The sequence below is a fragment of the Eleutherodactylus coqui genome, chromosome 8 (genome assembly GCF_035609145.1).
Source record: "Eleutherodactylus coqui strain aEleCoq1 chromosome 8, aEleCoq1.hap1, whole genome shotgun sequence".
NCBI classification, from domain to species: domain Eukaryota; kingdom Metazoa; phylum Chordata; class Amphibia; order Anura; family Eleutherodactylidae; genus Eleutherodactylus; species Eleutherodactylus coqui.
In genome coordinates, this window is record NC_089844.1 from 68,559,999 (window position 1) to 68,575,921 (window position 15,923).

General features: G+C 37.0%; 1 protein-coding gene across 1 annotated transcript in view; it reads left to right on the forward strand.

Moving 5' to 3' along the window:
• Positions 1 to 15,923, forward strand: part of TTN (titin) — a 266,817-nt gene that overhangs the window by 72,705 nt on the left and 178,189 nt on the right. The window contains exons 50-81 of the mRNA XM_066577800.1: positions 46 to 324; positions 428 to 709; positions 805 to 1,083; positions 1,173 to 1,451; positions 1,536 to 1,814; positions 1,923 to 2,210; positions 2,303 to 2,581; positions 2,671 to 2,952; positions 3,049 to 3,327; positions 3,415 to 3,693; positions 3,790 to 4,068; positions 4,163 to 4,450; positions 4,598 to 4,876; positions 5,171 to 5,452; positions 7,931 to 8,209; positions 8,293 to 8,574; positions 8,664 to 8,942; positions 9,040 to 9,327; positions 9,440 to 9,718; positions 9,813 to 10,091; positions 10,184 to 10,462; positions 10,571 to 10,858; positions 10,979 to 11,266; positions 11,660 to 11,941; positions 12,850 to 13,128; positions 13,228 to 13,509; positions 13,628 to 13,906; positions 13,991 to 14,278; positions 14,425 to 14,703; positions 14,794 to 15,072; positions 15,162 to 15,440; positions 15,565 to 15,852. Coding sequence (XP_066433897.1) covers positions 46 to 324; positions 428 to 709; positions 805 to 1,083; positions 1,173 to 1,451; positions 1,536 to 1,814; positions 1,923 to 2,210; positions 2,303 to 2,581; positions 2,671 to 2,952; positions 3,049 to 3,327; positions 3,415 to 3,693; positions 3,790 to 4,068; positions 4,163 to 4,450; positions 4,598 to 4,876; positions 5,171 to 5,452; positions 7,931 to 8,209; positions 8,293 to 8,574; positions 8,664 to 8,942; positions 9,040 to 9,327; positions 9,440 to 9,718; positions 9,813 to 10,091; positions 10,184 to 10,462; positions 10,571 to 10,858; positions 10,979 to 11,266; positions 11,660 to 11,941; positions 12,850 to 13,128; positions 13,228 to 13,509; positions 13,628 to 13,906; positions 13,991 to 14,278; positions 14,425 to 14,703; positions 14,794 to 15,072; positions 15,162 to 15,440; positions 15,565 to 15,852 — 9,009 coding nt within the window. The remainder of the gene's footprint in view (positions 1 to 45; positions 325 to 427; positions 710 to 804; positions 1,084 to 1,172; positions 1,452 to 1,535; positions 1,815 to 1,922; positions 2,211 to 2,302; positions 2,582 to 2,670; positions 2,953 to 3,048; positions 3,328 to 3,414; positions 3,694 to 3,789; positions 4,069 to 4,162; positions 4,451 to 4,597; positions 4,877 to 5,170; positions 5,453 to 7,930; positions 8,210 to 8,292; positions 8,575 to 8,663; positions 8,943 to 9,039; positions 9,328 to 9,439; positions 9,719 to 9,812; positions 10,092 to 10,183; positions 10,463 to 10,570; positions 10,859 to 10,978; positions 11,267 to 11,659; positions 11,942 to 12,849; positions 13,129 to 13,227; positions 13,510 to 13,627; positions 13,907 to 13,990; positions 14,279 to 14,424; positions 14,704 to 14,793; positions 15,073 to 15,161; positions 15,441 to 15,564; positions 15,853 to 15,923) is intronic.

Consider the following 15,923-nt stretch of genomic DNA (forward strand, 5'->3'; position numbering starts at 1 on the left):
TTCTTATATATGGGTTGGTTAAATGTCTTTTCTTAATGCATCTAGAACCACCATGCTTTATAACAAAACCAGAGCCACAAGATGCCCTTCCAGGATCTACTGTTTGTTTGAAAACCACTTTCACCGGAACGCCCCCTTTAACTATCAAATGGTTTAAGGGTGTGGAAGAAATGAAAACTGGAGGTTCCTGCTACATTGCTAAAGAAAACACTGCCAGCTCTTTGGAACTTTATGCAGTTAAAAGTTCAGAATCAGGAAATTATGTCTGCAAAGTCAGCAATATAGCTGGCGCTGTGGAATGCAGTGCAAACGTGTTTGTTAAAGGTTTGCATTCTCTTAACTTACTCTTTACAGCAATTCTTTTTTTCTCTCTTTTACTCAATGCGCCATAGGTTTTATCTTAATCATTGTTATTTAAATCCTACAGAACCAGCAACCTTTATTCAGAAGCTAGAGCCATCCCAACTCTTCAAAAAGGATGATTCTATCCAACTGGAGTGTAAAGTATCTGGAACTCTTCCTATTGAAATTACATGGCTTAAAAATGATAAAGTGATTAAGGAGAGTGATTCTTGCAGTATGACTTTCTCAAACTCTATCGCAATTCTTAAAATCTTTAGTCTAAATCTTGAGGATATTGGTGAATATGTGTGTCAAGCTAAAAATGAAGCTGGTACAGATATATGTAGCTGTGCCGTCATAGTTAAAGGTGTGTCATTCTTTACTCTTATATCTTATAAAACATTCTTAATTCTTTAATAGCATCATATTAATCAAAAGGACATTTTTTTGTTCATACAACAGAACCCCCATCATTTGTCAAAGACTTCCAAAATACAGAAGTAATGAGAGATTCAGACGTAACTTTGGAAGGGGAAATTGTAGGTTCAGCACCATTTGATGTTTCTTGGTTCAAGGACAACAAACCCATTCGCAGTGGTAGAAAGTACAGGACCTTTTTCCAGGATACTTTACTAAGTCTCAACATTCTAAGATTTGACTCCACAGACATTGGAGAATACCAATGCAGGGTATTTAATGATGTAGGAAGCTGTGTATGTAGTTCGCTTGTGAACTTGAAAGGTTAGTAGACCTGAAATATCGACAAGGTTTTCAAAACTATAGTTTAGTTGTAGGTATATTGTTCACAACTATACTTTTTTTGTCTTCAGAGCCTCCAACATTTACAAGAAAAATTGAAAACATTAGCTCTCTTATTGGAGGAATGGTTGCCTTTCAGTGTTCTGTTAAAGGCTCCCAGCCCATCACCATATCGTGGTGGAAAGACAATGATGAAGTCATGGAAGATGAAAACATAAAGGCAATATTTAAAAATAATGTATCCACCTTACACATAACATCTGTTAAAAGCAATCTTGGCGGCAAGTATACTTGTGAAGCTAAGAATGATGCAGGTGTTCAGAGGTGCTCTGCCATGTTAGCAGTAAAAGGTTGGTCCCTTTAGTTTTGAACACTAGTAATTCTAGACTAGTTTACATACGCTAATAAATTTCATTGTTCCCCACTCATAACAGAACCTGCTACAATCATTGACAAGGCTGTCTCTGTAGACGTCACTGAAGGTGATCCAGCGACCTTGCAATGTAAATTTTCAGGAACAAAGGAAATCACAGCCAAATGGTTCAAAGATGGAAATGAGCTCAAATTTGGCCCGAAATTTAAGATCAGTTTTACTGAAAATGTTTCAGTTCTTAAAATTACTTCAACAGACAAGAATGATAGTGGAGATTATACATTTGAGGTCCAAAATGATGTTGGCAAGAGTGCCTGCACGGCATCTGTCAATGTTTTAGGTTGGTATAGTTGAATACTCTTTTTGTGGCAAGATTTTGCCCCTTATTTTAAGCCATGTAGATATTTCACTCCCAGTTAACACAGTGTTTCCTTCCTATATTATTTAGATCTGATAATACCTCCATCATTTACTAAGAAACTGAAGAAAATGGACAGCATCAAAGGGTCTGTTGTCAATCTCGAATGCATAGTTTCTGGCTCCCATCCTATAACTATTAAATGGTTAAAGGATGACAAGGAGATTTTACCAAGTGGGAAGCACAAATATTCTTTCCATGACAACATAGCTTTCATGGAAATAAATGAATTAGAAGGTTCAGACAGTGGAAACTATACATGTGCTGCCACCAACAAAGCAGGAAAGAACCAATGCAGTGGATATTTAACCGTTAAAGGTTTGCATTTTTACTATTTTAGAAAAATAAAAACAGCAACAGATCTTGCTTCCAGGTTTATTAAGTTAAGCTTTTTTGTTTGCCTATTTTAGAACCGCCATATTTTCTTGAGAAGCCTATGTCACAAGACATTCTTCCTGGCTCTAGACATCAGTTTAAAGCTGTTATGAGTGGCACAACTCCCATGGTAATAAAATGGTTTAAGGAAAGCAAAGAACTTCTTTCAGGAGCAAATCGTTCAGTTTGGAAGGATGAGTCCTCAAGCATCCTTGAACTGCTATCAGCCAAAGTTGCCGACTCTGGAAGTTATACTGTTCAAGTTAGCAATGATGTTGGCACGGCAACTTGTAAAGCAGCTCTCTTTGTTAAAGGTTTGGCTCCTTTACTTTTATATGCCTCTATTGTCACTTTTAAGATGCAGGCATAAATGTATTTCAACATCTGGAATTTTTGTCTATAGAGCCCCCGCGGTTTGTTAAGAAGCCAGGTCCATTTTCCATGCTAAGAAAAGGAGAGTCAACAACATTTCAATGCCAAATAGCTGGCACACCTGAAATTAAGGTCACCTGGTACTTGGATGGAAATGATATTACAACAAGCAGCAAATACGAAATTTCTTTTGTAGATGGAATATCAACACTTGATATTATCAATTCTACTGTTGAGGATTCTGGAATATATGTTTGTGAGGCTACCAATGAGGCAGGTAGTGAGAGCTGCAGTATTGATGTTAAAGTGAAAGGTTAGTTTTTTTTGACCCATTCAGCATACCGTCATATTTTTTAAATCATTGATATGACATTAAATACTTTACTCTACATTTATTTTCTAATTATAGAGGCCCCTACTTTTAAAACTGTATTTGAGCCAATTGAAGTTGTAAAAGGTTCTGATGTGAAGCTCTTCTGTGAAGTAACGGGCACACCACCTTTTGATGCAACTTTTTCAAAGAACAAGAAGGAGATTCGTAGTGGGAAAAAGTATTCACTGGTTCAAAAAGAATCAGTGTTTGAACTCCACATTTTTAAGTGTGATTTCTCAGATGCGGGCGAGTACCAATGTAATATATCAAATGAGGCTGGAGGCTGCTATTGCAGTGCCTCTGTCCATTTAAAAGGTTAGTTGTAGCAAAGGAATTATTTTCAGCATTCCATTCATGAAAAGGCAAAGTGAAGTTTAATTTTGATACCTTTGTCTTATTTAGAGCCTCCAACTTTTGTCCAGAGGATAGAAAATTGTACCACAATTCTTGGAAGCCCTGCAGTATTCCAATGTGCAATTGCAGGTTCTGATCCTATAACAGTAACTTGGATTAAAGGAGATAAAATGATAGAAGAAGATGACAACACACAAATTACCTATGAAAACAATGTTGCTACTCTTTATATAAGAACAGTTGATGCTAGTCATCCTGGAAGATATACTTGTCAGGCTTCTAATGAATCAGGAGCAGACAAATGCTTTGCTTCCTTAATAGCTCAAGGTCAGTAGTAGGTGGTTTTAGTATCAATATTATTAAATAAAGCTTAATAATTCCATTTAATTTAAAAATTAATATAAAATTTAATTTGTGTCACAGAACCAGCTCAGATAATTGAAAGACCAAAATCAGTCAGTGTAACTGAACGAGACCCAGTGACTTTGGATTGTACTGTTGCTGGAACATCAGAGCTTCAAGTGAAATGGTATAAAGATGGCAGACAACTTATGCCGAGCAGATATTACACCTTAAGTTTTGAGAATAATGTATCAAGCTTGAGAATTCAATCAGTGGGCAAAGAAGATAGTGGAGAATATACATTTAAAGTCGAAAATGACTTTGGTAGCAGCAGCTGCACAGCTTTTCTGGACGTTTTAGGTTTGTATTCTTGCAGCTTTCTGATATCCTGTAATTCCTTTCAAGATTTGAACCAAGAGCATCATAACAAGGTATCATTTTCTTTATTACACAGATCAAGCTATTCCCCCATCTTTTACTAAAAAGTTAACAAAAATGGATAAAGTTCTCGGATCTTCCGTTGTAATGGAATGCAAGGTTTCTGGATCACTACCAATAAATGCACAGTGGTTTAAAGATGGAAGTGAAATATTGCACAGTGCAAAACACAAGCTTGTCTGCCATGAAAATACTATGTCTTTGACAGTTGTGGATCTAGATGTATCTGACAATGGCAGTTACAAATGCAAAGTAGTAAATGTGGCAGGAACTGCTGAGTGCAGCACCATCTTAACGGTCAAAGGTTTGGGATAGTTTTTTAATTTTCTTCTTCAACCTTCAATCTCTTTAGAAAGCATGAGTAGCTTTCTAAAAATTCTTAATAAATATAATAATGTACCATTAACTCTTCTTTCAAAATGTTTTACACACTCTTTCTTCAACGTCGTAGAGCCTCCAAGCTTCATTGCAAAACCTGAAAGTGTCAAAGCAATTCCAGATTCTTTGGTGGATTTTAAAGTTGAAGTGAAAGGAACACCACCATTTTCCATTAAATGGTTCAAAGAAGAGGTGGAACTCTTTACTGGAGCAAAATGTTTTCTTGGAATGGAGGGTTCAGTGGGTTTCTTGAATCTATTCACAGTCGATGGTTCCAGCAGTGGGCGCTATACATGCCAAGTTACCAATGATGTTGGTAGTGACATTTGTAGCACAATGTTGCTTGTCACAGGTGCGAGGATTTCCTGTAATTCTGTCTCCTTCGTGTTTGTCTTGTTTCATGTTGAAGAAAATTATATTCTTGAGTATTACTTACTTTAACCTGCATTACACATATACAGATATTCGTTCTTCAAGATCAGACTAGGCTAAAGGCATGTATGCCTTTCTTCAGTTTTCTAACTATGGTAGCTTCATCATCACCAGACATCTTTTTGAAGATAATATCTCTTTTACAACATGAGAATGCAGTCGTAACATTTGTTGTATTATTAATTTACCCATCTTTTTTCCTTCGGAATTGTAGAACCTCCAAAGTTTATCAAGAAGTTAGAATCAACCAAAATGATCAAACAGGGTGATTCTGTCCGGTGTGAATGCAAAATCAGTGGATCTCCAGAAATCAAAATCACTTGGTATAAAAATGACAATGAAATTAAGTCAAACGAGAAGTACAGTATGTCTTTTATCGATTGTATACCAGTTCTTGAAATTAACAACCTCAGCACTGAAGACAATGGAGACTACACCTGTGAAGCAAATAATGATGCTGGTAGTGCTAATTCCAGTATCAAGATTGTAGTCAAAGGTTAGAAGTACTTTTAATTGCATGCTTTGAAGTTACCCTAGAAGACTTGTTGTTAACATTAACTAGGAGACTGCTTCATGCTCTTGCTGCTAATATTAGCTAGGGGACTGCTTCATTATGTATTTATGGACAGCTGCATATTCAAAAATTTGCAACCCTTGGAATTTACATTCAACATATATTATCAGCTCTACAAACTTTAAATGCCAGTAGGTAGCCCCATATTATTGTCCTGCTTATGCAATTTAACCGAAAGTTGTAGCTAGTTTGCTCATTGATTTGCATTGGTACTCTAACAGTAAGGGGCCTCATGTCAAATATTTATGTTGCTTTTGAAAAACATGTAGTTCATGACACAAAGATACATTGTGAATAGAGATGAGCGAGCACGCTCGGATAATGCAGTTACCTGCTCCCATGATCACCTCTGCCGCCCCCCCCCCCCCCCCCCGAGCCTGCTCTGATGAGAATGCAGATACTCGAGAAAAGCGATGCTCGCTCGAGGAACTGCATTATCCGAGCCTGCTCGCTCATCTGTAATTGTAAACTGACTGTCTCTTTTATAGTTCGTTGCCCTATTGAACAAAAACAAATATAGGCAACATTTTTTTTTTTAAATATGCAACATTAGACCTGTCACAAGAAAGAAGCAGGAAGCACAACAAACTACATACATATAATGCTCAGACTATTTTGCATATAGCATGCAAGTAATAACAAATTAGCCTGTGAAGCATATTAAGCACGTAGAGGGAATACACCAATTTTATTAAAGGTGTCCTATCAGAGACAACCCCTTTCAGAATATGGTCTACTGGATGAACAGCAGATCTCCCTAGGTTCTGCTTTTGGCACCCTTGGGAAACATGTAACTTTGCCTGGGTAATCCACACTCAACCAGTCATTTCCCTAACTGCTCTTGCTGCAGAGGAAATGTAGTATTCAGATGAGTGACCATCCTAATACAAGGACAGCTAACATTTCAACAAAATAGGAGCTGCTCTTTTAGAGTAGGCCTCTGTTCCAACTTATAGGGGTGGGTATTGAGTGGGGTACCCCACTCTATGACATTCATATGTCAAAATAGGGAATATTTACAAAGGTTGTCTTCTCGGTCCAACCCTTTTAAGAGGCATGTGCCTCTTAATAAATTTAGCACACATTTGATTAAGACAGACATAAAATGGCAGTTTAACTAGGTTACCTCTTCGTTTTAGGTCCCACTAAAGTGATCAATATCCTTCTGTGCTTTGTCATCATCAGCCAGGCTCATGATATTTTGCACAGAAGTAACCTCATGAAATTCTGTATATAAAATCTTGTCTAGGGCTTCATGAGCCAGCTCCTGTGTGAGATTGTATGATTTTTGTAAATGACAATAGATTAGAAAAAGGAGGTCAATCACTGAGAAAAAGCAGAGGAACTAAATAGTATTAATATGCATTAAACTTCTGTAATTCACAAAAGCTAATTGCATACTAGGGACAAAATATGAACACATTTATTATTAGTAAGGTAAACATAACCAATAAATTTTTCTTTGTAGTGATTTTTTAAATTTAAGCATAAACATTGATTAGGCTATGCCATTAGTGTCTGATCAGTGGGGATCCTATGGATGTGAACTTTGCCAGATTCTAGGAGTGGTATGGGAAAATACGGCAATTAGAATAGCACAGCGCACTGCGCTATTAAAATAGCTTACCTTCTTAATATACTTACTATTAAAATGGCATGTTGCATTAATATCATATGACAATGTGGCACGCTACTCTAATTGCATAGAACACTGTTTGTATTGTTTAGAATACATCTGTATCCTATGCAAACATGTTTACCGAGGAAGGGCGCCTGCACACGAGCGGAAATTCTGCGGCGGGATTTTCCATGGAATTTCCGCCCCTGGAAGCTGCCATAGAATTGCGTTAACAAACGCAATCCTAGGCAGACAGCCGCGGTTTGTCTGCGCGAAATCTCGCGTGGCAAACAAATCGCGGCATGCTCTATTTCTGTGCGGGGCTCGGGAGAAGTGAGTGCCCACGCTGCTCTCCGCAGGCGCTCGGGTCGGGTCCCGCTGCGAGAATTCTCGCAGCCGGATTCAACCCGGCCGTCTGCAGGCGGCCGAAGAAAAGTAAACTACTTTGTTCAGTTTCTTTAATAAACTGCATTTCCAAAAGAACATTTTTAGTGGTAAATAGGACACGAAAACTATCATTAAATTTACAGAATATGCCAAAGCTTCTTACGTGGCACTAGCATTGCTGCTTTTTATACTAGCTGCATTAATGTATTCTGCAGTAACAGATCTTCTGCATGGGCTGACTCTTATTCTTATTTGGATTCTTAGTATACAGTTCTTTCCATCTTACTTGTACCAGTGCTTTAAACATATAGCAAAGTTGGACTTTATGAACTTTAAGAAAATTATTTTTATTCAGTTTACTTACAATGTAATAACTTTCATTAATTATCTTATAGAGCCCCCTGTCTTTAGCAAGAAACCTAGTCCAGCAGAAATCCTCAAAGGAGTGGATGTTAGTCTTGAATGCGAACTCTTGGGAACACCACCTTTCGAAGTGACTTGGTTTAAAGATCGCAGGCAAATCAGAAGTAGTAAAAAGTATAAAGTAACTTCTAAAAACCACCTAGCAGCTGTTCACATACTTAATGTGGAGGGCTCAGACATTGGAGAATACCACTGTAAGGCAGCCAATGATGTTGGAAGTGACACTTGCATTTGTAATATAAAACTTAAAGGTAAATGTTATACTATAGGTGATTGAATATTGCACAATTATCAACTAGCATTCTTAATAAATCTGTGCATTATCTTTATCTAGAGCCACCAAGGTTCGTGAAGAAAGTTGAAAGCGTTACTGTTATTATTGGCGAACCTCTTGAACTACAAGGACTAATTGAAGGCTCACAGCCAATCTCAGTTCTTTGGTTGAAGGACAAAGAAGATGTTATAAGGGAGAGTGAAAACATTAAAATTTCTCATTTTGAGAATCAAGCAACTCTACAGATTAGAAAGGCCGAACCAGCTAACGCTGGAAAATATATATGCCAGATTAAAAATGATGCTGGAGCAAGGGAGTGCATAGCCAACGTGTCTGTTCTAGGTAAAAAGAATCAAACATAGATAAAAAATAATAATTATCACAGCTAGATAGACTAGTTGTAAGTCTATATAATTGTATTTTTATTTCAGAACCTGCATCAATAGTAGAAAAGCCTGAACCGGTAAGGGTTACATCAGGAGATGTCTGCACTATTGAGTGCATAGTGGCAGGTACACCCGAGCTTTCAGCTAGCTGGTTCAAGGATGGAAAAGAACTAATCAGCAATGAAAAATATAAGATCTATCTCTCCAATAAGGTAGCTTCACTTAAAATAATGTCAGCAGACATAAGTGACAGTGGAGAATATACCTTTGAAGTAAAAAATAATGTCGGAAAGAGCACCTGCACTGCAACAGTTGATGTTCTTGGTTAGTTTTTATCTTACTCTTTTGCGGTGTCCAAGAATGGACGAGATAGATAGACCTCTTTTAAAACGCTTTCTTTGTTTTAATTTTCATTGAATAGATCGAGTTATACCTCCTTCTTTCACCAAAAAGTTGAAAGAAACAACTGGTGCATTAGGCTCTTCTCTTGTTATGGAATGCAAGATCACTGGATCACCACCTCTATCTATCACTTGGCTTCATAATGAAAGCAAAATCTTCGGCGGAGACAAATATGAGCCTGAGTTTACAGATAATCTTTGTGTCTTAAAAATACGTAACTTGGAATCCTCAGATACTGGTAGCTATACTTGTGTAGCAGCCAATGTTGCTGGCACTGATGAATGTAGCGCTACTATGGCTGTGCAAGGTAAGTAATCTCTTACGTAATATACTATAGCTATCTAACATGAGAGGTTTTCTAGAAATGTAAAGTGCTGTAGAACTATACAGTTACTTTTTTTATGTCAATTCTTCTTCAGAACCACCCTCTTTTGTGACAAAACCTGAACCACTGGATGCTCTTCCAGGCATGAATATCTCTTTCACATCCGTTATAAGGGGTACACCTCCATTTAAGGTGCACTGGTTTAGGGGAAGCAGTGAGTTGATTTCTGGAACAACATGTGTTATGACATTTAAAGATTCAGCTGCTGTCTTGGAATTATATGAGGTTGACACAGTCCACACTGGGGACTACACTTGTGTTGTGTCTAATGACGCAGGAAAAGACTCATGTACCGCCCATCTATTTGTGAAAGGTAACTTTATCCAAACTCTTTGTTTACCAGGATTCTTTGTGTTTAATCAGTTTCAGTGATAATTGGCTAATGATGTCTTATCTTCTTAAATTAGAACCTGCTGCTTTTGTAAAGAAAATAAAAGACTATAGTGTAGAAACTGGAAAACCTTTTATTCTGGAAAGCACATATACCGGCACACCGCCCATTAATGTAACATGGGAAAGGAATGGCATGGAAGTAGCGCAATCTGAAAGATGTAATTTAACTACAACAGAAAAATCTTGCATCCTAGAAATCTTAAGTAGCAATAGTGAGGATGATGGAGAGTACATTTGCCGTGTTGAAAATGAAGCTGGGCAAGACACCTGTCAAGCTTTGGTCACAATTTTAGGTGTGTTGGTATATCATTCTCAACATGCATTTAATGTTTTTTCTTAAGCCTAGGAAACTGAGGTTTAAATGACTGTAATATTCTTTTGATAGAGCCTCCTTACTTTATTACAAACATTGAAGACACTGAAGCAACCGTTGGCGATTCAACATCTTTGCAATGTCAAGTTGGTGGAACTCCAGAAATTGTGGTATCATGGTACAAAGGAGATACCAAACTTCGGTCTACTCCAGGATGTAAAGTGTATTTCTCCAACAATATTGCTACATTAGCTTTCAGCAAGTTAGATAAAAATGACAGCGCAGAATATATCTGCAAAGCAGAGAATTCTGTAGGATCTGTTTCTTCTAAAGCAGTGCTTACAGTTCAAGGTGATTCTCTTATTTATTCAAAGCATTTTCTTTATTCTTCTTTACATCTTTGATTCTTTTGAGTAGAAAAGGGAAATGGCTGTTGTTGATGTAATTATTCTTTTGCAGACCGTCAACTTCCACCTTCATTTGCCAGAAAAATGAAGGATCTGGAGACAACATTAGGACAACCAGTGAAATTTGATTGTCGCATCAATGGTTCTGAGCCCATTGAGGTTTCTTGGTATAAAGATGGAGTACCTTTGACTGAGGATCCTAATGTGCAAATGTCCTTTACGAATAATGTAGCTACTCTTCGTATTCTTGAAGTAGATAAGGATCATGCTGCTCTCTATTCTTGCACAGCTACAAACTCAGTTGGTACTGCTTCATCTACTGCTAAACTTACAATCTCAGGTTTGTGTATTTGTAATCATCTCAAATGGGTCAGTCGGTATTATTCAACTCAATGGATAAGTAAATATTCTTCTTAGATGGTAATATAATCAGTGTTTTGCTGTTCATTTTGATTTGTAGAACCCAAGAAGCCACCATTCTTTGATAAAAGAGCAGTACCTGTAGGTGCTGTACTTGGAGAAAGTGCAGATTTTGAGTGTCATATTTCCGGGACACAGCCAATTAAGGTGATATGGACCAAAGATAACAAAGAAATTAAAACAGGTGGAAATTATAAGATATCTTACATTGGTAATACAGCCCACTTGAGGATTCTAAAAGTGAGCAAAGGAGATTCCGGTCTGTATGCTTGCCTAGCAGCCAATGATGTTGGGAAAGAATCTTGTTCAGCTGAACTAAGTGTGAAAGGTATTTTGCTGTTAGCCAAAATGTTCTATGCAAAAAAACAATATTCTTTATTTTCTCTTTCTTTGAAACTTAAAACACTGACAAAAGACTCTTCTTTTCGCGCTTGATTTGTATGCGTTTGTTTCAAATTTAGTAATATTTTTACTTTTCAAATCTTATTCAAAATGGTAAGAACATTTTATTCATTCATAATCGTATAACAGAAGCATCTAGAGAGCTGCAGGGTAGTATTGATTATCTAGAGGAAAACCTATATATACACATAATTCTTGAATGTAGGAACATTCCTGCTACACATTTTAACACAAAACACTCATTGCTACAGCTAGGTCAATGTACACACTCCAATTTTTATGCTTGCACAGATAGTTACTTTCTTCTTTTAATTCTTAGAACCTCCAAAGTTTGCAAAGAAGCTAGAGCCTTCTCGAATTGTGAAACTTGGTGGGTCGGCTCAGTTTGAATGCAAGATTAGTGGATCTCCAGAGATTAGAGTTGTTTGGTACAAGAACGACACCGAACTTCATCCAAGTGAAAAGCACAATTTATCCTTTGTCGACAGTTTAGCCGTACTGGAAATTATTGATTTCAGCAATGAAGACAGCGGAGATTATACATGTGAAGCTCATAACGATGCTGGCAGTGCAAGCTGCAGTACTGCAATCACAGTGAAAGGTGCAAAATTAATCAATAACCTCTTTATGATGTTACACATTACTCTTTATAAGATTTATTAAGCATAAAGTAAGGAAGTAAACAGTGCGCCATAGCATTTGACATCTTTTCCCATTTAGTGTTAAGGATGTATCTCCAGTTTGGGTAAAAACTTGACCTTTACTAATGCATGGTTAAGAACTTGGGGCATACATCCCTGTAAAAAAGTTGGTCCTACGCATTTCTAGCTATAACAAGCTCTTAACAAAGATCAAGTTTTTACCCAAGCTGGAGATACTTAGTTTATTCAAGATTTCACCTGAGACTCTTTTCACCATGGTATTGGTGGATTATTTAAGGCCCATCATTAAACATCTGAGACAGTGAGATGATGTTCATTTCTATTTTCATTTCACATTTAGTATCAGTCAGCCAAAAATTTAAGATACAATTAAGTATTTTGTACTTGGAATTGGCAAATGCATTATGCTCTCTTTGTAGTATGTAACTTAATAAGACCAATTCCAGATACAGTTGGCATAATTCCACCACATATTTATTGTCTTTACTACCCCAGCAACACTTGAACCCACTATGGTAGTAGCACCACACACTGTCCAGGTGTTGCAGCAGTAACATAACCTAATATACTCTACATGATGTTTGCCTGAAGTAGGCTTTAATTGCTTACAGTTGACTCTCATCCCAAATATTAACATTTTGTTTTTCAAGATAGAAGTAGTGATTAGATACATGATGCAATCTATACTTCCAAAAAAGAATCATACTTTACATTAATTATCCTGTCAAAAATTAGTGGAGTATTTAGACAGTACTCTTTAGAATCTTGAAATATACTATAATACAATGCATTTGTCCTATAGAGAAGAATTTAGGAATTTTATGAAACATGTCTTTTTTATTTATAGAACCCCCAATTTTTGTTAAAAAGCCTACTCCAGTGGAAGTTGTAAAGGGTGTTGATGTGAGTTTTGAGTGTGAACTTTTGGGAACACCTCCTTTTGAGGTTGCCTGGTTCAAAGACAGGCGACAAATTCGAAGCAGTAAAAAATTCAAGGTCACCTCCAAAGAAGCTCATGCTAGCATTCATGTTCTTAAAGTGGAATCAGCTGATATAGGGGAATATCAATGCAAAGCTGTCAATGAAGTTGGAAGCGATAACTGTGCATGCTCTATCAAGTTCAAAGGTTGGTAGACACTACGATTGACCCTTCTTTAAACGTGTTTCTTCAAATTTTCTAAAACATTTTGATTATTGAATCATGCACTATTGTTTTCTTTAATAGAACCACCACGCTTTTTGAAAAAACTCAGCGATTCTTCTTGCCTTATTGGAGAACCGATAGAGTTGCAGGCTGTAACCGAGGGTTCTCAGCCCATTTCAGTAACCTGGCTCAAGGACAAAGGAGACGTTGTTAGAGAGAGTGAAAATGTCAAGATATTTTATGAAAACAATATTGCACACTTGCAGATTACCAGCACAGAGTCTTCAAGTGCAGGAAAATATACATGCCAAGCCACCAATGCAGTGGGAGCACGAGAGTGTGCCGCTGTTCTTTCTTTGATAGGTTGGTAACATTGAGAATAACTAGTTACTTAACTCTTTAGATTCTTTTATAAATCATTTAGACAGAGGATAACTCTGGTCATCATCTTGACATGGTTTGTGAATTTTTGTAATTACAGAACCTGCAAGAATTGTAGAGAAGCCAGAGCCAATGCGAGTCACAGGTGGTGATACCTGCTCTCTTGAATGTACAGTTGCTGGTTCACCTGAATTAATTACTAAGTGGTACAAAAATGCAAATGAATTGCACAATGACCACAAATATTCAATTAGTTTCTCTAACAAAAGGTCAACTCTCAAGATCATCTCTGCTGATAAGGGAGACAGTGGAGCATATACATTTGAAGTCATGAATGATGTTGGAGAAAGCAGCTGCACTGTTTCAGTTGATGTTCTTGGTTAGTTTGAGTATATCTTATAACTACAATAAGATTTAAATACATGGTTTATCTTGTACTTATCATAACACTGTCCTCCCACAGATCGTGTTATTCCACCATCTTTCACCAGAAAACTCAAAGAAACCTATGGTGTACTGGGTTCCTCAACACGCTTGGAATGCAAAGTGTCTGGCTCACTTCCTATTTCTGTTTCTTGGTATCTAAATGGAAACCAAATTGTTAGTAGTGACAAACATGAAATCACCTTTTCAGATAGCACCTGTGCCTTAGTGGTGAACTCACTAGAGTCTTCAGATGTTGGAAACTACACATGTGAGGCTTCTAATGTGGCAGGAACTGATGAATGTAGTGCATCTTTAACTGTTCAAGGTTAGTAAAACTTAATGCTCTTTATAGTGGCAGACTCTAAAGTTTTTATCAGGTGGCAGTTTTCCTACATCATCTTAATATATTCATCTTTTGTTATACATTTTTAGCTTAAACTAAATAATATTTATTTATTGTTACATCTCTAGAACCACCTTCTTTTGTGAGGAAACCTGAACCTCAGGAGGTTATACCTGGCTCTAGCGTGACCTTTACCAGTGTCATTAAAGGAACACCACCATACAAAGTTCACTGGTTTAGAGGAAGCAGTGAATTGGTACCAGGACCTAACTGTAATATCTCTTTGCAAAATTCATTTGCTGCCTTGGAGTTGTACAATGTAGACATATTACAAACTGGAGACTACACTTGTCTTATAAGCAACGAAGCCGGCAAAGACTCATGCACAACACACCTCCTTGTCAAAGGTTAGTTATGCATAACATTTCACACATAGAATTCAGCATCTCAGTAGGATTAAATATATTCATAAGTTTTTCTTCACTACTCCTCAATAGCACCAGCAACATTTGTGAAGAAACTGAACGACTCTACCGTTGAATCGGGCAAGCCTATCACTTTGCAATGCACTTATGTTGGGTCACCCACAATTGTAGTCACATGGAGAAAGAATGGCAGAGACTTAATGCAATCTGAAAGATGTAGCATTACCACCACAGAAAAGTCTTGCCTACTTGAAATATTTAATGCCACACAGGAGGATGATGGTGAATATACATGCCAAGTGGCAAATGAGGCTGGCAAAGATACATGTAGTGCCTTATTATCTGTCTTAGGTTTGTACCTACTTAATTATCTTTTTAAAACCTCTCTCTCTTGCTTGACTCTGTATTAATGGTTTCTATAACCATTCTTTGTTCTTTAGAATTACCTTATTTCATTTCACCGTTGGAACCTGTGGAGGTCACTATTGGAGAGTCTACTTCTTTGCAATGTCAAGTGGGAGGAACTCCAGAAATTAAAATCTCTTGGTATAAGGGAGACACAAAACTGAGGTCAACTCCTGCTTACAAAATGCAATTTAAAAACAATGTTGCTACATTAGTTTTTAATAAGGTAGAGAAGACTGATAGTGGTGAATATATTTGCAAAGCCGAAAACGTTGTTGGAGCTGCTTCTTCCAGTGCTCTTTTCACTGTACAAGGTGAAATTAACTTTCTTAAAACTTCTTATTTTAGCTTATACTTTATTATACAAGGTTTTAAGTAATCATAAAAATAACTCAAGGTTACAAAGCACTTATAATGCTAAAACTTATTTTTTTGCAGAACGTAAGATGGCTCCTTCCTTTGCCAGAAAACTTAAGGATGTTCAAGAAACTATTGGTTCATCAGTTACCTTTGACTGTCGAATCAATGGCTCTGAGCCAATTGAGGTCTCATGGTATAAAGATGGTGCTCTTTTGAAAGATGACAATAATGTACAAACATCATACATTGACAACATTGCAACTCTTCATCTTTTGACCGCTAGTGTTAACCATCTTGGTCAATATTCTTGCACTGCTACAAATCCTATTGGGTCAGCATCTTCCAGTGCTAAACTTACTCTCGCAGGTTTGTTAAATCAAAAATGAAAGTCTTCTTAATTAATGTTCCAAAAATATGACGTGCCACGTTGAAAAAAT